Here is a 27,129-nt window from a genome sequence, read left to right as displayed (position 1 = left end):
GGTTTGTTTTTCACTAAAAATGATAAATAACAGGAACATGGAGATAAATTAATTGTATTTGTAAGCATTCTGATCTTACTGTAGCTAATCTTCTTCCACTAGTTTTTGTTTTGTTGGTTTTTATTCTTCTGTGTTGCTGATGATGTCTCTGAAAAAATCATTGGGTTGATAGAGTCAAGGTAGTAGTTTTTCCATTGATATTTCTTTATGGTTTGTTGATTTTTTTTATTATTTTTATTCTGTAGTTTGAAAATATTTGGTTAAAAAATAAATAAAAAATGGGGGGAGATCTGAGGATTTGTAAAGCTTCTCTGTGCTGGCCACACAGAAGTGCTATGCAAATCTTCTTCTCAGGGTATTAAATGTGGCACAAAAGAATGACACGGGACTTATATAGAAATTGATTTGCTCAAAAAATAGCAATTTGCTGATCAAGTTTGTCAAAAATGTTTGAAGTAATAGTAAAAGATGAATCAAGCAGCCCATTTCCCCCATTGAAAAAGAAAATTGTGGTGTTTTTATTTGAATATGTTTTTGTTTTTGATGATCTGTATATACTGTATGTTTACAATGGACTCATGACTTTTTGGGATCATTTATTGTGTTATGGACTAAAGCTTTTTGCCCATTGTCTTAAGGACTTTGGAAAACACAGATGACAGCGGAAACATTTCTCGTCTATGAGAAATTAATGGACAAATCAAGGACAAACTACCACATTTTTTCTTCTTCCTTGTTTTCACACCTAGACATTTCCCAACAATGAAAACAATAATATGACTTTTCGCAAGGCAGTGCGTCGGCTTGTCACAGCCATTTTATTCACAGGTGAAAGCAGTCTCCAGATTCCTGCTGATGAAGCCATTCAGCCTGATGACTACATCTGATCGAGGAGATCAAGGAATCCAGGTCAGATTCATGCAAGGTGCTGCTGGACACCAGCGCTGCAGTGGAGTGGGAGAGACTCATCACAAGGAACCATGTTCACACTTCAACAACTGTCCAGCAGAGTGTCAAAGGGAGTCCAGGCTCAGACGCCGACGGAGAAAACCAACAATGCTGACTTCTGCAGACCAGATCATTCCTGCGGTGGTTTCCTGACAGAGCAGGAAGACTGGAGTCCCTGCTGAAGCACCGGGAAAGCTAAGGATGGCTTTTTCCTACAGGCTGGAGCAGGCAGCACACACAGCCGGTCCACCTTCATGTTTCAGAAACAGGAGGGATAAGGAGGGAGAGGCCAGTGATGACATCCACAGGTGTCAGACATGGTTTACCAACGCCAACAAGGGGAGCGAGGAGAATTGGGTCAGCAGTAAATCCACAAGGAGACCCTGGGCTCCCCTCTGATCTGACCTTCCAGTCAACTGTTAAAGGGCCAGGATGTTCAGCCAATTCTTCGGTCAGAAAGGATAAGGACATTTTTTACAGAAGCTGCAGCTGAGCTGACGCGCAAATGTGATGTCATGGGAGCACAATAGCCTCCTAGGGTTTTTGACGACGTTACAGCCTGGCGTTGGGTGCATGAGAATGAACCAGCAGCGATCTGAGATTTTGTCCCAAATTTTCAGATTGGACAATATTGAACAAGGAACTTTCAAAATCTGGATTTCAGACTTTTATCACAAGTCTGCATCTTTCACTACAGAAAGGACATTGATGAAGATTGTTTCTTTGTGCTCACTCCATCTGAACTGATAGCATATATTGAAGTGTGTGTGTGTGTCAGTTTTTAGCTCCTTTGTGATTAAGATCAAACCTAATGCATTTTTTCCTTGAGCCAGATAAAAAATATTTGCACTATGTAAAACCAACATATTTTGTTTTATTTCGTTTTCAATAACATTTATTGTGATATTCACACCTTTTTTAAGGTGTGAAGGGGTGGACTGTTAGGTTGTAAAAAGTTAAAACCATAGGCTATGTTTTGAAAACATTGTTTAATGGGGCCCGCAGCTAAATCTAATTAAGTAACTACACTAATCAGCATTTGACTGCATCACCCAAAACCTAGCTTCTAAAGAATTAATCATGTCTGTTATTTAGCTTAAAGTTAGAAGCTCAAGAAGACTTATTGTTTAAACAACTTTGAGAGCCATCCCCTGTTGAGCCAGACGTGATTAAGACAAAGAATGAGTATTGCTGTAGTTTGGAAACAATTGACACCGTCTCGGTAAGATCCTGTGACCGGGTGTGGCCTGAAGACACATTGATTGGGAACGTACACCTTTTCTTTTGAGAGACATCTGACCAATAGGGGAAGATTTCATTTGAGGAACCACCCAGGTGTAGGGGAATATATGTGTAGTCCGGAGAATGTCTCAGGACTGTTTTTATGTGACTCCACAAGGAGAATCATAGATTCAGTCCGCTGTCAGCTGCAGTGTAACATTTGTTTTGTCATGTCGCATGGCTGCAATCTGTGTCCCGACAAGGGGAAGCATGTTTTGCAGTCTGCTACTGGCAGTGTTTTATGTTTTATGTTTGATTGTGTTTTGACTGTCGTTTTCACCGTGTGGTTTTATTAAACCTTTTGCTTAACTTTCAATTCGACCCCAGCCTCTCCTTCCTCCAGAAATCTAAGTGACACGTCTTTTAGTGATTTCTCTACAGTACTAGATAGCACAAGTGAATGTGCAATTTTCTTCAATAAATAGCATAGATAGACTGTGTCAAATGGGAAATGCTTTATCTCGTTTTAATGGAATTGAATGGTGAAGTCAAACACAGCCCATGGGAGAGGGCTGGGAAACGTCTCGAGAACATCTAGTCTTCTAATTTTTTTTTCCAATGCTTGGCAAGGAACGTGTATTCTGAGAGGTCCCCTGCAACATACTCAAATACTGCACCACTGATTTGAAACAGATGCATACACTGACTTACCTTTGAGGTATATTTTGGTAGGTAGGCTTTGTAGCCTGCTGAGGTAAATAAAGTGTTTTCTGAAAGAGTCAGTCTCTGTCGTGAAGAGTAGGTTTCTAGATACAGTTTTTTCCAACAGCTTACACACAAAATCTTTTCATGTCACACGATTTTTGAAACCTCTCACTCAAAGTGCAAAACTACACACCAAATCTCCAAAACCATAAGCTATTTCTCAGCCTTTCACTCAGTTTTCAATTGCATGAAACACTTTTTTCCTTTTCCAAACACAACCAATCAAAATACTACACTTATTTACCAGGGCACACACACACACACACACACACACACACACACACACTCCTCACATGTGCAAACACATTATGCTTAACTGAACACTAACCAATCACTGCTTTAGTATAGGCCTATACATTGGTCAAAGGTCAGATTACCTGTTTTGAACAATGGATGCCAACAATAGACAGAGAGCAAGGGGAGGAGGAGGGAGAGACAGGGGATGACAACGAGAATGAGGAGGAGGAGGAGGAGGAGACAGAAGGAGGGTCATCTCTGATGAGATCAGGGCCACACTTATTCATCATGTGATCAACCACGGATTGACCATGAGAGAAGCCCATCTTGAGTAGCTTTACAGTGGCGTCCATACTTCGAACCTTCAGAAATGAGAACAGGTATGCAACTATCTAATGACAGCTTTATACAGTTTTTGCCGATTGCTTACACACTGAAATCAAAGGTATTACACAATTATCAAAACCTTACACTCAAGGAGCAAAACATTGGCCCAGACGTGCACCACTACAAGCACAATGTCAGCCTCACACTTTTTGCAAAACACTAAACACACTTGTAGACATTAGACACAGAAGTATATCATGATGTCACTTCCTTGCTATTTCAAAGCACTGACTGTCAAATGACTACACCTAGCCTATCTGTGAAACACAGCCATCAGGTACTGCACACATAACCTTTTTACTGTACATGTCATTTTACTGTATAGCAGACCTACAGTATATTGATCTACACAATGTGATCTTTTTCTGTATTACAGAGAGTTTTGCAACACACAATTGCTTACAGTTTTTTTCAATTGCTTACACACTAAAATTAAAACTTTCCCACAATTAGCAAAACCTTACACTCAAGGAGCAAAACACCGGCCTAGATTTGCACAACTGTAAGCACATTGTCAGCTTCACATTTTTTGCAAAACATTACACACACTTGTATGCATTTGACACAGAAATGTATCATGATGTAATTTCCTTGCAATTTCAAAGCAAAGGCTTTCAAATGAACACACCCATGACCCAATTGGTTAAACACAGCCACCAGGTGTACACACACACACACACTGGTACTTACAGTAATTGTAGACACACCAATCAGGTTTAAGCACTATAAAAAGGAAACAGGTAAGTTCACCTGTCTTCAGCAAAAATGGACGGTGTCAGAGGAAGAGGGAGAGTGCGGATGAGAGGGGGAATCCGGAGAGAACAAGGTGGAGGAAGAGGTCAAGGTAGAGGGAGAGGTAGAGGGAGAGGGAGAGGGAGACCTGGAGGAGGGGTAGGACATGCACAAAGAAGAAGACAACCAAATCTGTGTAACGAAATTCGTGCTACAATTGTGGACCATGTAATAAACCACGGACTAACACTGAGGGAGGCTGGACTGAGAGTACAGCCTAACCTAAGCATGTACACAGAGGTACACAGTGGATTTCATCAAGAGCACAGGTGAGAAACGTGTCTAGCTTACTGCATGTACTATATCGACAGTTTTGTTATCTATTCCTGTATCATTTTACAGTAAGCTACACGTATTTTGTTTGGCCAACATAGGATTGAACGTCGAGAACACCAAGGAGGGAGGGGCCCCATATTCACACAGGAGCAAGAGAGAGATCATAAACCTTGTTTTAGCCAATAATGCAATCAGACTTAGAGAAATTCAAGCCCATATTGTCAATATCACCAAATTTTCAATAATGTCCAACAGGTCTCTCAACAATAGCCCATATCCTTAAAAAACATCAAGTCCTGATATATAAAGTGCCATTTGAAAGAAATTCACAAGGTGAAAGTCCTGCGGCGTGAATATGTGGTGGTATGTTTTGTTCACTGACTGTAGTAGTGTGTACTGCACACATAACCTTTTTACTGTACATGTAATTTTACTGTATAGCAGACCTACAGTATATTGATCTACACAATGTGATCTTTTGCTGTATTACAGAGAGTTTTGCAAATGGATGCGGACGAAGTCCCGCATGAGTTTATATTGATAAGGCTGGCGCTGGATTTAACCTGACAACAGTGAGAAGAAGGGGATGAAACATAATTGGCCACAGGGCTATTGTCAATGTACCAGGGCAACGTGGTGGTAAAATTACCCTTTGTGCTGCCATTACACAGAAATGGGGTCCTCCACTGCCATGTCAACTTGGGTCCTTACAACACTGACCTCATTCTTACATTTTTAGACAGATTACACAATTTTATCACAGCAGCAAACCAAACGGACCAGATGCAATACATTGTCATCTGGGACTATGTATCTTTCCATCGTTCTGCTCTGGTCCAAAACTGGTTTCATCAACACTCACAATTTACAGTTCAATACCTTCCACCATAATCTCCCTTCCTAAACCCCATCGAGGAGTTCTTCTCAGCATGGCGGTGGAAGGTTTATGATCTCTGGCCCTATGTCCAGATGGCCCTCATTCAAGCTATGGAGGAAGCATGTGATCAAATTGAAGCAGCATCCATACAAGAGCGGAGTCGTCACTCCAAAAGATTCTTTTCACGTTGCCTTGCAAATGAAAATATAGCCTGTGATGTTGACGAGGCCCTGTGGCCAGATCCGGCTAGGCGGAGAGATGTTTAGTTTTTTTTTCTTTTTTTTATTCTGTACTGAACTGGATATGTAATTTATGTTACAGTATTACTGTAAGCTTACAGTACAATGGTACGTTCAGCAAATGAAAACCGGAAAATGTTTTGTTGAAATGTTCAGTATTGACTGACTTGAGTACATGAAAAGAAATAAATATTTTCATTAGTCTGCACAATTGGTGTCATGTGGTGTTGGTGAAAATATTTTTAAACTTTTTCTGTGTAAATGCTAAAAGTGTTTTAGGTTGAGCACAGGAGTGTTTAACTGATTCAAACTGAATCAGACCATATGATGGTTGTGTTTATGTTATGACAACAAAATAAGGTTTTTATAAGACATTGTATAGTTTTGACAAAAGTGTTCCATTTAGCAAATGATCTGAGGTGTTGTGCTACTTTGGTGTAGTATTGTGCTGATTGTGTGAAGGGGTTTGAAAAACCGGGCCCTGTATTCAAAATTGTGCTTAAGCAATTGAAAAAAAATGTAATACAGTCCAGCATTGAAAACTGCAAGTTTCTTTTCACTAATATAGCCACTCAATGAGTCTATTTCTATATAAATTGTTGAAGAAATCTCTGGATATATTTACACTCAAAGGAATGTGATTATTGTAAGGGAAAAGCATAAAAGCTGGAAGATCAAATCATAAACAGATTGGCAGAACAAGTCCAAACTTCATCTGAGCTGTCACATAGCATACTGTTTTTTTAATTAAATAGACAAAAGCTTTAGCCGAAAGATGTCAGTGACTTTGGAATGATGACACAGAAGAACCTGGCATGGTATTGTGGTCCAATATTTGCCAGACTAATGTATAAGCCTCACTGTAAACTCTGGAATTCAAACCTCCAACCCGATAAATCCTTTTTTTTATTACTCAGGGAATTAGAGCTTACATGTGCCAAGATTTGCTGGGTGTCTGATATTGAAGGACCTAAAACACACAATGACCCCAGGTTATCTCACAGATAATGTGTCGGGTGTATCTTAAAATCATGAACATGAGTCTTTTCATGATATTTGCCAGTCTTGCCAGACTACAACAGCAGCCTCTAAAGCAGCCAAAATGACAACCATAGCAGCTGGTGCCTCTGAGTGAAAACAAATGCAAAAATGTGTGTGAAGGACTGCCCATTTACACAATAAATAAATAAATGAATATAAGAGAAATTCAAGAAATATCAATATTGGAAAACAAAATTCACATAACATGTAGAAATGATGTGCTTGCGTTCACTTTGAAAAGTAACTTTAGATAAGATAGTGTCTTGGTTTATGCACTGTAAAAAACTACACACATTATGCATATTTAAATCACACTTGTAGATGATAAGCACGGGCAAAGTACATATTGTCTAGTCTAACTGTTTATCTACTGTAGAGCTGCAAAAATTAATCGATTAATCGATTATGTCAAATCTTAAATTAATCACCAACTTTTCTGATAAATGATTAGTCAGTTTGAGTAATTTTTTAAGACAAAAGTAAAAAATCTTTGATTCCAGCTTCTTAAATGTGAATAATTTCTAGTTTCTTCTCTCCTCCGTGACAGTAAACGGAATATCTTTGAGTTGTGGACAAAACAAGGCATTTGAGGACGTGATCTTGGGCTTTTGGGAAACACTGATCCACATTTTTCACCATTTTCTGACATTTTATAAACCAAACAACTAATCGAATAATCGAGAAAATTATCAAATTAATCAACTATGAAAATAATCGTTAGTTGCAGCCCTAATCTAATGGTCTGGGTAGTGAGGATGTGCAGTAACAATATTATACGTATATATTTTAAGTATTGACTTAGATGGTTAACTCTTGTGTCCCGTGTTATTACACAGCAATATTTGGGGGGGGCGCGCCTGTCGCCCGAGTGTTTTGCTGCTCGGAGGTTTCTGCACAGAGATGGCAAGAGGACCGTAGCAGACTGTGGGGCCTATACGGTTGGTCATTTTACCGACAACCGTAGCTAGCTAACGTTAGAACAGCAGAGACGCAGCGACTAGGAAAGGAGTGGAACAACGGACAAGGTAAACACAGCTGCTTATGTAACTCAAACCATTACGAACTACTTTATCGTAATGTCCCAAATGTATTCTTTACAAGTCTGTCTTCAACATCTAACCAAACTGTTTGACTAACGTTAGCTCTATGATGGCGGACAACTAGCTAGCTAGCTAGCAAAGCTGCTAAGTAACGTTAAATTCGTTAGCAAGCCGGCTGTCCGGCTAACGTCAGCTGGCAGCAATTGGAAAATAGCTTGGCTAAGTTTGTACGGTTAGCTTGCTAAACTAGCCGTGTCTGCTTTGCTGCAAGTTGTACAGCTAAATATTAAACAAACACATTGATTATTTCAATTATCTGAGGATATCACTTTTTAGCTAGCTAGTTAGATATGTAGCTAGATATCGTGACGGTAGTAGGATAGTCCGCTAGCGGTAAGCTAGTAACGTTAACTCAAACAAATAACATTAAAACGTTTTTTTCTTCTTCTGTGGCTAGCTGGCTAGCTTGCTAACTGACTTTAGCTTTCGTTGCAGACTAGTGCTAGTGGCTAGCTACGACATAGCTAGCTACATGTCGTTAGCCGTATAACTTACTGTACGTATGTGATATGCTTGGTGTGAATATAAGATTACCAAACATTGGCTCAGATTTAGGAGATTGTTATCCAAAGGCCAGTAACATTAGATGCCTATTAAATTACTCTTACTTTTTGAGCTAACGTTAGCATGTCAGTAGATCATCAACAGTTAGCCAATGTTCGCAGTGTGTTTGATGCTAAGTGTTTGCGTTTGTATCAATAAGGTGTTAGCGTAACGGCTTAAAATATTTGAATATAGTTTGAAAGTGAGAGCAATCTGCATCTTTATTATCCAGTAATCCATGGTCTTGTTTACTGAACTTGATCTGAAACGAAAAGGAAACAATGGTTAAGTTAGCTACCTCTAACTTTTAAATGTGTTGGCATCTGTTGTCTACAAGGTGTTTATCAAGATGTCATGCACAATACCTGACTTAAGACACAGGTAAACATAGGCTATTTAATACAGCACTGTTTCAACATATCAGTAGCACCCCTTCTATTAATATGAATACTGTAACGTCCTCAAAGACAGGACTTTGAGCACAATGTGCCATAGGACTAACATAGTGAACTTTGGCTCAGCTAATACCTGTTCTGATGGGAATCCCTATCAATAAAAGTTAGGTCAAGTTGTCTAATTCCCTTTTTGTGCATAGGCTCAGTCTCCCAGAGAAATGGTGAAACATCAGTGACTGGTGAAGATTTTCTATACAGTCTTGGCAATTGTATTTCAGGACCATTAGTGAGCGGCTTGCTTTCTCTCAGCTATGACCAATGTTTTTTTTGTTTTTTTCAGCTCTGGCTTGTCACAGAGGCTACTGTATATGTTAATGCCACATTGGTAGGGATTTACTCACAGGAAGCTGTCACTTGAGTAGCAACCTTGGCTGTCTGGCTCTGAAATATACTTGTTATCGTCCTTTCTCAGTGTTTCACTCACTCACTCACTCTCTCACACACACACACACACACACACACACACACACATTGACCTTTGAAAAGCAAGAAAGCAGCTGGGGAGCAAGTAGGAGTTGTAGCCTGTCGCCACTGTCTGAAGCTAGTGTGTCATAGATAGATAGATAGATAGATAGATAGATAGATAGATATAGATTTTTATTGATCCCAAAAAATGGGAAATTACGGGGTTGCAGCAGCAAAATATCAGACACGCATACAGAATATACATTAAATGAAATAATAGAATACAATACAAGAACAACTTTATATTAAAATATATACAAGTTGGGAATAAAAATGTACAACTGTTTCACTAGTATTGATAAAGATGTAGAACCTATTGTGTAAGGTGCATTTAGTGATGTATATGAGTCTTATCTCACACTCAGTGATGAAGTGTTAAAAAGTTGAATAAACCACGGTATGAAAAAAGAAAAGTTGTAAGAATTTAAAGGTGCAATATGTAATATTGACAGCTAGTGTTTAAAATAGTTACTGCAGTACAAATTAAAAATACTGGAGAGAGTCGTCTCCCCCGCCCTCTCCTCCCCAGACTCGAGTGTACCCAACTGACAGACACACTTTTTCGGCTTAGAATTATGGTCGGAACCGCTAAAAACACAACAACCTTTCTGTCCTCTCCACCCAACGGACAAACGCACTTCCTAGGCTTAGAATTACGGTAGGAACTGCTAAAAATAACACTACCTTGCCGTCCTCTCCACCCGACTGAACACACTTTATTGTCTTAGAATTACGGCAACAATTGCTAAACCCACTGCAAACTCACGGTCCTCTCTTTCCGATTTACAGCCCCCCTCTCTTGGCTTAAAATAACTCACCGTTGTCGGTTATAGCTGCTGAACAGGCTACACATTGTAAACCGCCGTGACCCGCTTGCGTGGTCCTCCGGTAACGTTAGCAGTTAGCAGGGTTTGCCAGGACCTGTCGGGATCACTTTACTGGCTGCATCTCAATTGTTTTTGCGACTAACCAACTCGGGTACTCTAGCTATTTAATTCAATGTGAGTACACAGATGTTGAAATTACATACAATGCCCGTCCCTTGTAGCCATGATAAATAAACCTGAAGGTAATGTTTAGCTACATGTTCAGGAGGAAATTAGCCAACTCGGCGTCCTTTTGGGCTCTAAGCTGTCTCCATCTTTCAAATACATCCCCAATATGGTTTGTTACGTGTCTGGTCACACAACTGTTACAAATATGCCGTTTTGTTTTTAGGTCTGGTAGAATCTATCTCCGTTGATCCTGTTTGTTTGTTTGCTGCTTCCATGGCTGTACTAACGTTACAGCTGTAGCGCGCTGAGTTTACGTTTTTTACAGGTATATCTGGCAACCCCGGTCTGGCTGTCAAACTGGGCAGTTGATACCAGCACACAGGCCAAAACGCAAACAGAAATTCCGTCACAGTACAGAAATTTCAAAAGGAGAAAATACTGGCGTTAGCATTATTGTCAGAAAAGATAGTATTTCAACTTAACATGTTTCCTTAATATCTGATGACGCATTGGGGTCATTTTTGGATTTATTACATCAAATATATTACATATTGGACCTGTAAAGTAAGATAAAAAAGAGAAAGTAGAGCTAGGTTAAAGATTGCTAATGTTTAGGCTAAACAACAGCCTTTACTGTATGCAGGGAACGATTGCTGTCTCATTACCTAGGATAAACTATGCAATTATCACAAATTTGGAGTGCCTGATGGTCAGTAGACTGCTGCTGTGAACCCTATGTGGTCTAATTGGACTGATCAAAACCTCTGGCTGCCTCCTGTTGTTATACGATTACATTTGAAATGTACTTTATGGGTAAGGTTTGTGTAAAATAGAGCTGCAAAGATTAATCAATTAATATCGCCCACCTCTAAAATAATCGCCAACTATTTTGATAATTGATTATCGCTTTGAGTCATTTTTTATTAAAAAAAAAAAAAAAAAAAAGAAGGAAAAATTCTCTGATTCCAGCTTCTAAAATGTGAATTTTTTCTAGTTTCTTCACTCCTCTGTAACAGTAAATTGTATATCTTCGAGTTGTGGACAAAACAAGACCTTTTTGGGACGTCATCATTGGCTTTGGAAAACACTTTTTTTTTTGTTTTGGAAAAAACATTTTTCTATTAAAGCCATATAGGATATTTGGCTTGACAAGCTTGCATTGTCATGTGCAATGCCCAAGCTGCAATAAGTAACTTTAGACTGGAATGATGAGGTGTTTGGGTTTGTTTCTTTAAGGTAGCTACCACAAAGGTTTACCTATTTTGGATTAGTCATAGACCACCCTACTTTTAACCTGCAAATATATTGTGCTGTATTGGAATAACTGACCCCAGACAACTCTTTAACAAAAAAGGTATTGTTTACTGAAAAATGACTTAAATGTACAAATAATATTTTGCCGTTAGATTGAATAACAAAAAAAACATAACACAAATCACACCCTTCAAATATGGTACACACAACTACCCCTTTACCCGTTTCTCTATCAGTTTCCACTTTAAAAACTCTAGCTACACAAAATTATATCTCCTTACAGCAGTTTCAATGTAAAACTTACTCAAACCCTATTAAACCACTGTTACCACATCTAGCGCATCTAGTGTCTCTCGATGCTTCTCAGTGTTTTATTTCCTCTTCCTGTCAAAGCACTGAGGTCTTCTAATCAGATGCTCCTCAATGTGCCCAGATCCAGGTTCAAAAACAAAGGTGACAGAGCCTTTGCAGTGGCTGCTCCAAACCTCTGGAATAGTCTACCTATTCATGTGAGAACAGCTCGGACCATTGAAACATTTGAGTCCTTGCTTAAGACCCATTACTATGCATTGGCTTTCAATTCAAGTTGAGCATTGATATCTTTACCTTTTTCTACTGTTTGTTATTTTGTATTGTATGTTGTGTATTGTTTGTGTTTATTATCTCTTTGATTTTGGACCTTGCTAAGCACTTTGGTCAACTATGGTTGTTTTTAAACGTGCTATATAAATAAAATTGAACTGAACTTCTCGATTTGCGATTCTCTCCACTCTCGTGTGTGTGTGTGTGTGTGTGTGTGTGTGTGTGTGTGTGTGTGTGTGTGTGTGTGTGTGTGTGTGTGTGTGTGTGTGTGTGTGTGTGTGTGTGTGTGTGTGTGTGTGTGTGTGTGTGTGTGTGTGTGTGTGTGTGTGTGTGTGTGTGTGTGTTTTCAACACCTCTCATGGAAAGCCAAGACAACAAAGCAAGACTAGTGTGTGTTATGGCTTAGTCTTGTGTTCTGTTACTGAGTTTGACTCAGTTGTGTGTGAAATGAAGAACCTAAATACTCCATGTATGAGCCCAGTTTCTAAGGTCTGTCAAAAAACCTTCAAAAGGCTTTGGCATTTATGCAGACACACAAACGCACATGCACCACAAGATATTAAGTGATTGCCTAGCAGTAAGTAGGGTGCTAGCTGTTTTTAAGCAAATATATCCCTGAACCACCACTACCAGCTTTTCTTTATACAGGTTGACCAGCACATTAGACAGTATAAGCAATCAGTTCAAGGTTAAATATTATTGCGCAAATTGCACTTTTAAACCCAGAGTTGTGTTTCTCACCTGAACGTGATCCTACATGTTCATAGTTTATTATCTCTTGGACTTGAGACAATTAAAGTGATCCCTCAAGGTCAAACAGGCATTTTAGAAAAGCACTGTATTTAGACCATTTTTGTTTAAACGTTTGTTAGATAAAATGTCAGGTAATGGTGAAAAGTGCCAAACAACTGAAGGTGATCCTTCTTTTGTCTAAGCAACAGTCCAAACGCCAAAGATAATAACTTTACTATCATAGAAAACTAAAAAAGGTGAAACCACTTAATTTAGTACATTTGTACAAATTTGGTACATTTGTAAGTAAATGACTTTTACTTGACAATTTAATTGATTACTAACATTGTTGATTAATTTTCTATTGCTCAACTAATCAATTAGTTGACTAATTATGGCAGTTTCTTACTGCTGGCTGTCTTCACAAGACATTTGAGACTAGGAAACTACAACGCTTTGCCATCTGCCATGCATTATCAGACAAATGCACGGACGACAGGAGTTAAAATGACTTGGGTTCTGGTGTGGTAATTCAAATATTTTCAAGATTGCATTTAATCATATAACTCACTGATCAAATGCCCTGAACGAGTTGAGGGGTTGTGCCCTACCAGACAATTTGTCAACATCCTGGCACTGACTCTAATTAATTTTATTATATTAATTAGTTTGCTTCTGGCAAATTTTTATTGTATTTTAGTTTTCTTGTTTCAATACATATATTTATATAATAATAAGGCTCTTCATTAAATTATGCCGCAGATTCTGCAAGTCCACATTCATGCTTCGGGGAAATGTAATGACTTTAATTGGGATGCCCCAAGCTGATTTGCCAAAGGGATATTTACAAAATGAACTTGGCCTATATTTACACTTTAGAAAACCATTAAGGGAGAGCTATAATGCCGTCTGTTTTTTTTTAAAGCACATCTACTCAGTTGTCAAGTGTATTTTACCTAGATTGTTTTTAATGTGCTTAAGGAATTATCTCTTATGGTGTGTAAGAAAATAGAAATATGATATTGGTGTATATCTTGATAGACTGTAGCACACATGACTTGTATGTTGATTGTCAGAATACACTGAACACCAAGCGGAAATCCAGACTGACACAGGCAGAGCATAAAAACCTGATATGGATGGTGATAGGGCCAGGAATTGATTGCGTCCTTCTTGTTGGAAGCCACACTGCTAATCACTGTGCCACTGTTTTTTTTTAATGCTGTTGCATTCTTCATTAGACATACCTTGCAAAAGTAAGTCTTTAACTCCCGATGGCCTGGTATATTATAAATAATGCCCTAACATGCCACAATGTACTCATGTTTTTTATTTTATTATTAATTTTAATATATCCCCATCTCTCTCATTGAACACTTTGTTGTTTTTGTGTTAAAGAAAAAAAATAACACACAGTAGATATTCAAAATAAACCAGTGTTTACTATAGATTAGAAAGCAATTTGTGGCGTGCGCGGGAGGGGGGAAGATAATTATTTTCGTAACGGTCGAGTATCAAAAGCTGAGGAGGACACACTGTTGGATGCTGTCCTCCTATCCTACTCTTTCGTCAACGTCTAACAAATCTATGTCTTTCAGCAGCACTGGTTGAAGCCTGAAAATATTGTAAACAAATTAATAACCTAACTAATTACACTGGTCGGACTGTTCAGCTCTATTTCAGACTGATGCCTCCGGTTCAGCCTGGTCCTCATCCTCAACACGTGTCTTTTTCAGTCGTGGAAAATACTGTTCAATACTCATCTGGATTGAAGCAGCAAACATTCAGTGTTAGAGTAAAAAATGACATAACATTATTTATAATATGTTTTATTTGATTCACAGCTGCTACATATAGTGTTTTGACCTTGACAACTGAACTGAATTTTACCGCAAACTTGCAACTAGTTAACTTTCTAAAGCAGGCGCAATCCCTTGTTTGCTAAGAGTCGGGTCGGGACTCCAACATTAATACACTGACAACATTGTATTCAGAATATAAAATATTTTCATAGCACTTTTTTGTGTGTGTGTGTGTGTGTGTGTGTGTGTGTGTGTGTGTGTGTGTGTGTGTGTGTGTGTGTGTGTGTGTGTGTGTGTGTGTGTGTGTGTGTGTGTGTGTGTGTGTGTGTGTGTGTGTGTGTGTGTGTGTGTGTGTTGGAGAGGACAGATAAGCCTGCGCTCAGACGCTTTTGGAACCGAAATTTGGCACCGAAAGATAAATAATTTCAAATACTCATAGGATTTTATTCGGTGCCATAAAAGTATCGGAGTTCAAATTTCAATAAGGTTCAAATCTCTATTTATTAAAATTGTTTAACACTGCACTGTTAAAGTAAAATGAATTTGTAGTGCAACCTGAAGCCAGATGTAGGCTATCTATCCAACAGCAAAATAAAGTCACTTTCAGGACGAATACAAAAATAAGAACTTGAAGTAAACAGAACAAGTGTAAAAAGAGTAGCCTGTATTTGCTTTTTTTTTAACAGTAGGCTAGTATGTAAAATAATGAATAATCTCTTGTTTAACATCCAAGCTCTTCTCCCTTTAATCTTACAGTTAAAAAAAAGTGCAACTTTAGCAACATATTAAATAATAAATAAACTCCAAAGCTCTGAAACATTAGGATAAAATGGACATTTTTGTATGTCGTGTGGAAGGTTTTGCAAGGGGTTTTGAAATTGAATGTAGATCACTAGTGAACTCACTTGGTATGAAACTTTAAATAGCAAGATAGCATACTTAACTTTGCCTGGCACTGTGCTGCTGATTTTTTTTTTTTTTTTTGTCTCTATCTGCCCTGTAGCCTGCACATTGATCAGTTCATTCTGCCATGGACTGACCCTGACTTCTTAATTGGGTTCCTCCTAAGCTGCTTAAAGCTGTCTGCTCCAACTTGCAATTCATGTTGGGTGATCAACCAGCCTATGTGTCAACCTGGTGCTGTGATCATTTAATCATGTTAAATGCTTGATCTTAATTAGCTAACTTTGGTACAATAGGGTGTAGTGACTTCTGGAGCAGAGACCTCGACAATTAATGGGAATGTTGTCTTCACCTTGTTGTCTTGTTTAATTTTCTGTGGAGGAGGCTACCATGCCTGGACATTGGTGATCGGGATGATGTTATTGTCACTGCTGACAAAAGAAGTTGGACAATTCCCAAAGTAGAGTTGGGTATTATTTTGGTTTTTTCAGTTACCGGTGCTAAAACGATCCTTTCAAAACTGTGCATGTGCTTAAACAGTGCCTGAAACGATACTTAAAAAGTAGAATTCTCATTCGGTTTGGTAGATACCGAGCATTTAGGTTTCGGTGGCCAACCCTACTCACAAGTGTAGTTGACCTTTTAGAAAATACAGTAGTGACACAGTAGAATGTAAAATCACTGCAGTTTGAAGTCGGTTTATGGCTATGATGGGAGAAATCAGTGCTGACAAACGCAGAGCTTTATGGTTGACCACTGCTAAAACAAGAATCAAACATGATGTAGTTGTGATTGGTGATCAGTTGTAGTGAATGCAAGTTGCTTTGTGCAACTATAGAATATACCACTAGATCTAATGTTATTGTGTGACAGTGAAAAGAGCGCTCCATTTATTCGTCCATGTTGGGGAACACCACAGTTAGTATATGTGAAACAATTGCTGCTATATGAAATATACATGCAAAATAATAAATAAGTGTCTTAATCAGAGGTCATTCTTTTAATTGCTGTAGTTTGCACAGATTGTGCTGTGCCTTGTCCTAAAAATGAAGTCTTTTCGGTTTCAGGGGAACCATGGGACACGGAGTGGGCTGAACCAGAGGGTCTAGCAGCACACACCAATTGTGAGTATAAATTATTTTTATACCATTATGTCCATGTAGAATTATAGTATGGGAAACAATTAAAACATTAGGTAAATAAAGTAATATTCCACTTAAATTAGGTAAATATTACTAGCTAAGAGCTGTTAGGACCTTGATCATAAACCTGAACAAAATGTTCAGAATATGCAAAAACAGCTTCTATGACTTCTCGTCTGTATTTTTATTAGAACCCTGCCAAGTTCACCTGTTTCCTATTTGGGATTTTACTGGGTATATGTCTTGTATGTTTGATGTTTGTTTTATTTGTCTGACTGTGTGTGTATGGTTTTGAAGGTTTCCCACTGTGGTGTATGACATGGCCACGGCCTCATCTAGAGCAGAGTCTAGCCATAACCACGGGGGAACTTCACAGCTCCATGCCATTGGTGAGTCCAAACACAGTAGGTTAGAATGTATGGGAGTGGCAGGGTGGCCTCAGGGTCTTGACCAAGTCCCTCCCTCAGAGAGCTCACATTGAAACACTGTTAACAATTATTATTTGAACAAGAGTGTCAACTTTATGCTGAAAATGTAAAATGTTGAAAAGAAGAATTCTGATCACTTCCTTCATGTACTCACCGCCAGTTTCCTGTGCCAAAATCAAGAGGAAGAAGAGCCTGTTTGGGACTGCCATTTATGTGGAGGTGACAGCGGAGGGGGAGTCGCGCCGCACAGCGAAGTCTCACAGCTCCTCCAGTCCTAAATGGGATGAAAGGCTCACTCTGTAAGAAGCAACATTTTTGCCTCCTCTGTCTGTCTATGTGTGTGTCATAGCATGTTATATACACAAGTTTATGTTCACAGTGTGCTTTATAAATGTCGGGACAACTCATGAATGCCCTGTCACTTTAATATTTGCAGAAGCTAAAATGTGAAACAGACTTTGAAGTTTTCTGAGTCTAATCTATCACAGACATCTGTCTTTTCATAGGCTACTCCCCCTAAAGAGAATGTTCCTAGAGATAGCATATTGATCTCCAAATAGCCCATGCTCATGAAAAGCTGTTGTGAGAGAAAGATGGAGCAACAGTTCTGTCCTCTTCTCTAGGTCTTTTAGTATGCTGGCTTTGGTGCAGGAATTATATCTGTCTGACAGTGTATACCTTATGTAACAAACATAAGCTTGATGGTTCATCTGATAATTATTTGAACAAGGGAAAATGCTGAATGGCAACACACAGAGTTCTCTGTACCATTTAAGACTTTTACGTCTCTCTGGCTTCCGAATAGCCTGGCTAAATGCCAGAGACATTGTCTTGATTGGTTAATTGCTGCTAACAAGAGAGAGTGGTGCTGTCTTTGTGATCCTGTGTTTGCCCCACAGATCTTTTGCAAGCTGTGATGATACCTGCACATGGTATCTAAGCCGCAATCCTAGAATTTTTTTCTTTAGGCTTTTTTGCTCATCTGTGAATACAATGAGTGTGCTGTAGTCTTCATTTTGTGTAAGCACAGAAAACACAAGGAAACAGCGTTATGTGAGCTGAGTACATCAGTTGCTCAGCCTGCAGCAAGGGCAAGAGTTTTTTAGGAGGAGAGCAGAATGAGAAGCAGCTAAATAATTGTTTTCTTTGTCACTTTTTTTCTTTTCTGAGGGGGAGCAGATGGTGAAAGTAGGATGTTGGGAATGGTGATTTTATTTGTTAAATATACATATGTCACCATGTGTCTTGGTCTTTGTTCTCAACACAAAAAAAATGTATTCACATGTCCCAAACATTTATAGAATTGTCACAGTGAAGTCTCACAGGGTTATAAAACACATAGACATATTATACTTACACTGAAAATCCATTGTGCTTAGTGAATCCAGCCTGGATAAAGTTAAATGTACTACTAATCGAGTAAACAGGAGCTAAATGCATATCAGTGTTAAAAAAAGCAATGCTATTTATTTTTCTTTTGTCCTTTTTTCTGAAAATGTAAATTTTAGTGCTGTCAGTTTAACGCGTTATTAACGGCGTTGAAGCAAACCCATTTTAACAGCGTAAATTTTTTTATCGTGAGATTAACGTTCTTTTTGGCCCAGCAAACGTAGTTGTAGTTTTTCACACGCTGTTGCAACAACTAGTAAAGTTAGAAAAACTACAACACCACACCGGATCTAGCTAGACCTAAACAACATGCACGCTGCACACACTTGTTTGCACTTGTTTGCGAGCCGGCCAAAGAGTAGTACATACCTGCAAACTAGTCTCTTTTCGACGAAAATTGCAGTTTTGAATGGGGTCCGAGACCCGGTGCTAATATGGCAACGGTGCCTTAACAACCGTTATCTACCGGACTGAATAGCAACGCAGATTTCGGTGCCTTATTTAGGTGCCACTTAGAATCCTGCGCTTCTCTCTGATGCTCCGAAAACGGACGTTAGAGGGAACTGAAACATCGCCGCACAGGAGTTCAGTCAACACTTAGCAGCAGGTAACGTTAGCCTACCGTTAGCTAGCAGCTGGATTAAACACGGTTAAATTGTTTACAGCTAAACGGTGTAAAGTGTGTCTGTATTTCACCGGAGATGTTTCAAACACTGGACTGTAGCTGCCGTTGTCTGAAAAACACAGTCATGATGTCATGTTGCTCGCCTCGCCAGCCTCGTGGTGCATTCACTGTAATTGTAAAATACCCTTTTTTCACCCAGTGGTTGTTTTCACCGTTTTGTGCTCCTTTTTTTTTTTTTTTTTTTAGATCAACTTTTTATTGTTTTATATTTTTGAACATACAGAACAGACAAATACAATTGAACAAGATGCTCCTTTAAAATGAGAAGGAAATAATGGGGAAAAAAGAAATCAAGGGACATTTAAAATGTGCGATTAATTGCGAGTTAACTATGACATTAATGCGATTAATCGCGATAAAATATTTTAATCGTTTGACAGCACTAGTACATTTGTGTGATTTGTGTTTAAATGTTTTAAGAATTACATGTCTTTGTGTGTTCCTGACCTTTTTTAGGAATGTAACACGGCACACACAGGTGGATTTCAAAGTATGGAGTCACCATACCCTGAAGGCAGACGCTCTTTTGGGCAAAGCCACTCTGGACCTATGTCAAGCCTTGGAGCAGCATGACAGAAAATGTATGATTAAGCTACATCAAACCTACAGAACCATATTGTAATACAAGGTCTAGGGTGGCATGTGTTCATTTTTTATCAATGTGGTGTAACTTTCAGAAAATATGTAGTTTTGCTGTTGTATGCAGTTGCGCCACTTGGTGGAGCCTCTCACTTTTTAATTAGATTGATTGCGGCACAAACTGTAAAACAAAAAAAAAATGATTTTGTGTTGAACATAGGTCGGTGGTTAAAACGGTTTTCTAATGGAAAAACATCCAACGTATTTCATAAATTATAAATAAATCTATTATTGATTGTTAAGGCGGTGGACTTTTGGTTAAAAAAATTGCTCAAAATTTGCTTCCCTAGTACCAGACAACAGCAGACTCATGAAGTACTATTTATGTAGACTAGCCAGCATCAGTGTAATGTATTCTGAACTTGTCCTGTCTATTTTACATACCCTTATCATCTCTTGATTTATAAATGTTATAATCAGAATCACTATAACACAAGTTTGTTGTCGACGTGTTTTTCTTTAATGTGAACATTATAAATGAAGCATTTCTATGGAAGTGGTTTGCTTTGTTTTTCTTGATGTTACTTTATTGTAATGCCTCCTCCCACACCATCCTTGTTTTGGCTGTACAGTGGAGAATGTGAAGGAGGTGCTGAAACTGAGCGTGGAGCAGAAGGGAGCTCTGGTTCCCACTGGGGAGCTGACTGTCTACCTAGATGGCCTGACTGTCACTGACCAGGAGGAACTGGCACCGCTTACCAACGGCAATGCGGCAAATGGCACCAGTGAGTTGAGTATTTATTTGTAAGGGGTGGGTGATAGTGGCGTTGCCAATTTTATTTACCATGTGTACTGGTGAATGACAGTCAACAAGTAAGCACACAGAGAGAAAAATGAGACCGATACATGTCCTGAAAAATACTGGTACACTATTATTTTGTACAATCAAGCACTTACTAATTCTTCTTCTTTGAAGTCATTTACTTAATATATACTTACACATATGTGTAGGCTAACATTATTTTCTCAATCCACTCTAGAAGTCCAACAGAATGGCGATGCCATCCATGAAAATGGTGACTCATCTTCTTCTTCCTCAAGGGCTCCCAACAGGTAAACTAATACCCCTTTTACACGTAGGGCTCAACCAGGGTTGACTTTGTGTTTATAAGGGTTAACCCACATTAACCGACGCAGGTCAACTTCATTCATCATTTCATTTAATTTATCATGTAATGTGGGAAAGCTTTTTTGCACACCTCTTTTGTCGGGCAGGTGCGTAGGATATGATCAAAAGTAGCAGATCAAAAGCTTAGAGAAAGTCCCGCACACTGACCATTACGCAAGCAATAATTTATTTTGAAAAATACGACGTTTCGGTCTCAGACCTTCATCAGGTAAATTTTATCATGTAATGAACACAACCAGGGTCGCTAAGTACGGGGGCGTGACAAATTATCTGTCGGTTGCAAATGGTCGTGACGCAATTGTCTCATGTCGCCTTAGCTCATAAACAAACCAGCGTGTTTTCAGCTACACTAGAGGTGAATGAGTTGTTCAATTTGAACAACATGGATATGTGGTAAAACTTTGAGTTGCGGGAGCTCCTGGCAGTCAGCAGTAAGGAAGAAATTAAGCAGCAGATGACTGGGAAGGCGAGGGGCAACGTGGGGTATGTTACCATAACAAGGCATTGACAGACTGCTATCGTTAATCTGGTCCGCTCTCCTCCAGCTCCGGTCGGACAGGCAAGCGTAAAAACGCCATCGCCAGCAGAAATGATGGAATTAAAGTTGCATGTAATAGGGTCTGTGATATCATGTCAAATGCTTTGCTTCAATCATAACAACTGTTACATAACATTGCGTTTTTTTTCCCTATCTAATTGTGATGCTGCTGTCTAAATTACATTGCAACCGCAGTCCAGCAGTAAAAATAAATTGCATCCTACTCTGTGCTTAAAACAGGGTAAGAAAGCCACTGATTATGTCTATACATGTAACAACACTGGCACATTTTGTGTTTTGTATAACATACCCTGCATAGCTAGTGCTGAATAAACCCTCCGAACCCATCCAGTCTGTGGTTGTTTTTTGATGTTGAAATGTTGTTTGAAATGAAGTAATCATAATATTACATTATTTTTTAATGTCAAAGTGAACTGTGTTTAATTGTGATGTTCTAATAGTTACTGCACAATGAGGAATTTAAGTACAAAACACTAGTACAGCTGGACTGGAGTATGCGACGTTAGCTGTTCAATGAATATGACATACAACCCCCCCTGCCCATTTCCAAAACCTGAGGTCATTGGGATGCATTGCTTGGGGTTGTTACCCTGGTAGGATCTGAATTGTCATGGCCAGGGATCAACCTGTGTTGACTGGCTTGGTTTGAACTGACAAAAAAGGGTTGATCACGGGCCAGATAAACTTGGTCTAACCCTGATCATTGGTGGGAACGAACCAGCCTTTTTGGGTCATTTTATGCTGCTCCACGTATTTCATGAGGAAGATTCTGTCCACTTCATTTTTCCTAAAATGGTTGGCCTGGTTAGAATAACTCCTTGAAACCATGGAGCATGCTAATCCTTAAAAAAAGAAATGCTAACAGGCAGCAAAGAGTTATGTTTTAGCATGGTTAGGAACACATGCAGGCAAAATTGATTTACTCTCAATAATCATATTCTATTGTCTTGCACTAGCTTATGTAAAAAAAGACATAAATACACTATATATATATTTATTTATTTATTTATTAACCTCAAAGAGGTCTGTGTCTTGCTTTTTCTCAACCCTGGCTATCCCCTTCTCCTGCTATAAGTTCTAGTGCTGCCCGGCTGGTGCCAGTTTTTATCTGTATATATTAAAGTGTCCTTAAGTGAGGCTAACTGGGTTTTTATGGGAAAGCCACAAAGGAAGCCCATCTGCTCATCCCAACAGACAGGAGGTTGGTGGGGGGGGGTGGTTTGTGGCTGCCTGGCTCCTCTCTGCATTGCAGTTGCAGGACTGCAATACACAAACGGGTATATTTAATACTTTGTAGCGTTTTTTCCTTCCTGGGAGTCCCCAAAATGTTAGTCAGCCAGACAGGAAAGGTAGCTATCTGAGGGGTGTTTGTGCTGGCGAGACTAATTTTTCCCTTGTCATTGTTACCTTAATTACGAAATCTTAAACATGTTTATGTGTGTTTTGGTTGATGCGTATTCCCCCTTGGATTTTTTTAAAGTGTAGTCTCAATCTGAACTTGGCCTTAGCCTCCCTGATTCTCCCCAAAAATGTGACTTCACTTGTAGCTTATAAAAGCAGGGGTGAGTCTACTATTTAGCTGGGTGACGATTCTTGGGGCACTCGTTGCCCTACTTCTTTACTCTCCTATCGTCCTTCATGGTCTTACATCACTGTTATGCTTGGATGTTAAAGCAACACTAGAACTTTTCCCGCTTTGGTCCCCTTACAGGTTGTAAGCGGAATTGTCCATTACATTACATTATGCAAGTTTGCCAGATAGGGTAGCGGATCTGTAGTTCTAATGAGACATAATGAGACATTATGAGAGCGGTAATGGACAATTCTGCTTCTAACCTTTTAGGAGGACCGAAGGGGAAAAGTGCTTTAGTGTTGCTTTAACTGTCAGTCTTCACTTCGTTGTCTCTCTTCTCTTTTCTGTTAAGCTCTTTCAACATACCTCCCTTTATTTATTTTTCACTTCTGAAATCTCACCTTGCCTGTGCCTTAATTTCTCTTAATTTTTCCTTTTTACTCTACTCCGCTTTGGTTTGTTGCTTTTTCTTCATTCTTTCCCTCCATTTCAGTTAGGTTGTGTTGCTACTTTTTTCTCAGACGGTCAAATAGCGAGACCCTTCCTTTGGAGCCCAAGGCGCCTGGTCTCACAGCCTGTCCAAACATTTGATACTGGCCTCCATGCTGGCTACAGGAGTACAATGTTGTATTTGGTTCAAATTGTGTGTGTTCTTTCTTATATAATTCCAGTAATTGCTTGTCTGTTTTGTCTTTGTACCTTATTTATTTCTCTCCATCAGATTTAAATACTAAAACACCAAGTCAAATTGCCCTTGGCTAAGTATTTGTAGTTAACTTATAAATATTGAAACATCAGTATAATGGTAAAAATAAAGTATTATAGATATAGATAGAAATTAACAAATAACCCTTGCTGGAAGGATTGCCAGCTTCTGCTTGGCTCTTTAATGAAATTTAAACTGTGGCAGATATGGTGGGAAATTAGTTGGCATCACTTTCTGTGCAATGCAGCATACTGGATATTGGATATTTGGGGGGAGCTCAGCTTTTCTTAGACATGAGTAGGGGGGGCGCCAAGGAAAAAAGGTTGGGAACCACTGACCTAGACAAAGCCTGGACATAAGTCATACGGCTGACTTTGTATTGGTCTTAGTGTGGGCACGTCTGTGGCACCGTCTGAACTATGCCGGCTCACAAAAGGACCTCTTCAGCTAGGCCCATTACGTCACCACGTCATCCTATTATGTGCTGTCCTTACCCCTACAAGACAATGGTCTCAATGTCACAAGTCGGTCTTTTATCTGGCACCCGCACACAAAAAATCTAAACTTGAGTTTTTTTATTCTTAGAATTAAGATCTATTTGTGTAGTTAATGAATTGTTGTGTGCATCCCCAGATTCAGATTTGATAAGATAATTTTGAATTCCTTTGTGTTGTCTCTTAAAGCACAGTGAATGGTACAGACTTGGTCCCGAGGTCAAGTTCCTATTCGGTCTCCAATGGTGTGGATAGTCAGGTGCCCTCCAGCTCCTGCAGCCCTGCCCTTGGTCACGTCGTCAATGGAGACACCACACCCAACTCCACCCCAGTCCACCAACCCTCAGACAGTGACACAGAGAGTAGGTTTTATATGAAGATACGTATATTTATATGTTTCACTCTGTTTTTGTTGGTTTTTTTTATTTGTTTTTTGTGTTGTGTTTTTTTTTTTTTGTTGTGTTTTTTTGTTTTTTTTTTTTTTTTTTTTGGTGGGTGTTGTTTTTTGTTAGTTTTTTTTTGAGAATTCAGTTTTTCCAGATTTTATTTGATAACCATATGCTAATGTAAAAGATGGACTAATGCAAACCATAATCAGAACACCTCAGTTGTACATGTGCATATTTCCAGCAGGTATTCATTATTTTGCCTGGGCAGGGATCAGGCCACTTTAAGTTTTACTTCTTCATTGTTCACTTCGTCCTAGTCTATATCCACGATGTTCCACTTCCGGGATTGCTCTCGTTCTGCCGGAAATTCCGCCGGATGTCACTCTTTTCGGATAGCCGTTTTCGGATGTCCCGTTACCTTCCGCTTTCTTTGTGTTGTAATTTTAAACTCTGGTGGATTTCTGAGGACTATGGTTAACTGCTCCTCAGATCTCTGCAGGGTAAATCCAGACAGCTAGCTAGACTATCTGTCCAATCTGAGTTTTCTGTTGCACGATTAAAACAAACTTTGAACGTACACGTTCCACCAAAACAAGTTCCCTTCCGAGTCCATTTTGCAGAGGCACCGTGGCTCCGCTTGGCGTGTAGCACCGCCCAAGAAGATTGTGATTGGTTTAAAGCAATGCCAATAAACCAGAGCACGTTTTTCTCCCATCCCGGAATGCTGTGTTGACTCGCTAGATCCTCCTCCGCAGCGCTGTGGAGGAAGGTCTGGCAATGCGAGACTAACTTTGTCCTAGTAAACAGTAGAGTATAACAGTAGATTTATTTTTATTAAGTGAGGCCTATAATCTCAGTTTCTGTCAGCTCCTCTGTAGAAAACTCCCTGGCAGAGTGTAGTATGCTATGGAGAACAGGCAGGGCACCAATAGCACAATAAGCCTAGGTTGATGAGACAATATCAATTATTTACATACATTTAAGTTAGGGCCACGCTAAAAAAACAAACAAATGCTACCTAATCAAAAGAATTGGCATGATTTCCCTTATTTGTGGTTCCTATACTGCTAGAAAGTCACTCACTTTCACATGGTTGTGGTATTGTTACTGTTGCATTTTTAAAAGGCAGCAAATAGCCTTACCTTAATATAGCTATAGTGTTGGGTCCAAAATACTTTTACACATAACTTGTTAAATGGATTGGTGTTATAATATATTTGAGAGTATTTATTTTTTTCCACACTTTTGAATGCACATTTCGAATTTCAATTAAAAAGTTAATGTTGAGTTAAGAACTTGATGGCTTAATTCCTTCTGTGAATTGATATGTTCAGAGCGACACCTGCTGATCAGCCATTTGCTATTAGTTGATGCATTTATACAGTATGTATTTAGATTCCTAACTACTAGACTAATGGGCTCTTGTTGTCCAGTCAGCCATTTAAGGCAATTATTTTCCGGAAGTCGTCGCTAACATCAAGTCATGGATGGATAAAGTGTTTAGTTCATGCATGTTAATAGCCCCAATGTCTTTCTCTGCAGTCAATGGTGAGTCCTGTGATGCTGCTCTCAGGCTGTCGTCTGCTACAACAGGTGATGGGCTGCCCCCTGCAGATAACCACGAGGACTGCAATCAAGATGCCGCCCTGCCAGACCCTGAAACGGCCCCAGATAGCATATCTCAAGCCCTGCCAGCCTCCACACAGGTTCCATCCTCCTCTTCTGCTGCTAAGCCTATTGATGGCACTGCTGCTGATTCCTCCACATTCACCTCCCCAGCACAGGGAGCCCCCACCATCACAACCTCCTCATCATCGTCCTCTTCCCCCCCAGCAATGGGAGAAGCGAATGCTTCAGGAGGAGGCGGCGGCGGTGGTAGCTGTAGTAGCAGTGCAACTGTAACTACAGATGGGGCCAAGCCCAGGCAGCAGGCCCCCAATGCTGGAGCCTCAGATCCTCTGCCACCGGGGTAAACATCATCAGCTGCATTTTCTGCATTCCCTAACTGTTGTTACATTCTTCTTCTTCTTCTTCTTCTTCTTCTTCTTCTTCTTCTTCTTCTTCTTCTTCTTCTTCTTCTTCTTCTTCTTCTTCTTCTTCTTCTTCTTCTTCTTCTTCTTCTTATTATTATTATTATTATTATTATTATTATTATTATTATTATTATTATTATTATTATTATTATTATTATTATTATTATTATTATTAGCAGCTAGTATTACATTACAAGGCATTTACTGTATTTTAGTTGTTGTCTAACAACTTCAATAACATAAATATTAATATAGTAAAGCCTCCCAGTAAAGAAGCGGCTGCCACCTTATGGTGAGATTTGAGCCCAAATCATTTGATTATCAAACACGCACAGACTCATATTTAACA

General features: G+C 39.2%; 1 protein-coding gene across 2 annotated transcripts in view; it reads left to right on the top strand.

Moving 5' to 3' along the window:
• The first annotated feature begins 7,646 nt into the window (after positions 1-7,646).
• The window catches only part of LOC120552161 (NEDD4-like E3 ubiquitin-protein ligase WWP1), a 39,970-nt gene continuing 20,487 nt past the window's right edge, over positions 7,647-27,129 (top strand). The window contains exons 1-9 of one of the 2 annotated variants that reach the window (XM_039789947.1): positions 7,647-7,808; positions 16,682-16,738; positions 17,054-17,145; positions 17,345-17,483; positions 19,715-19,839; positions 20,470-20,622; positions 20,878-20,950; positions 24,548-24,725; positions 26,337-26,716. In XM_039789947.1, the coding sequence (XP_039645881.1) occupies positions 17,076-17,145; positions 17,345-17,483; positions 19,715-19,839; positions 20,470-20,622; positions 20,878-20,950; positions 24,548-24,725; positions 26,337-26,716 (1,118 nt within the window). In that variant the 5' untranslated portion in view covers positions 7,647-7,808; positions 16,682-16,738; positions 17,054-17,075. Of the gene's footprint in view, positions 7,809-16,681; positions 16,739-17,053; positions 17,146-17,344; positions 17,484-19,714; positions 19,840-20,469; positions 20,623-20,877; positions 20,951-24,547; positions 24,726-26,285; positions 26,717-27,129 lie in introns of both variants that reach the window. The other variant, XM_039789946.1, reaches the window with a different exon arrangement.

This window comes from Perca fluviatilis, chromosome 22, assembly GCF_010015445.1.
Source record: "Perca fluviatilis chromosome 22, GENO_Pfluv_1.0, whole genome shotgun sequence".
Taxonomy (NCBI): domain Eukaryota; kingdom Metazoa; phylum Chordata; class Actinopteri; order Perciformes; family Percidae; genus Perca; species Perca fluviatilis.
The sequence above is the reverse complement of the archived record's forward strand: the minus strand, read 5'-3'. Positions and strand labels throughout refer to the sequence as shown.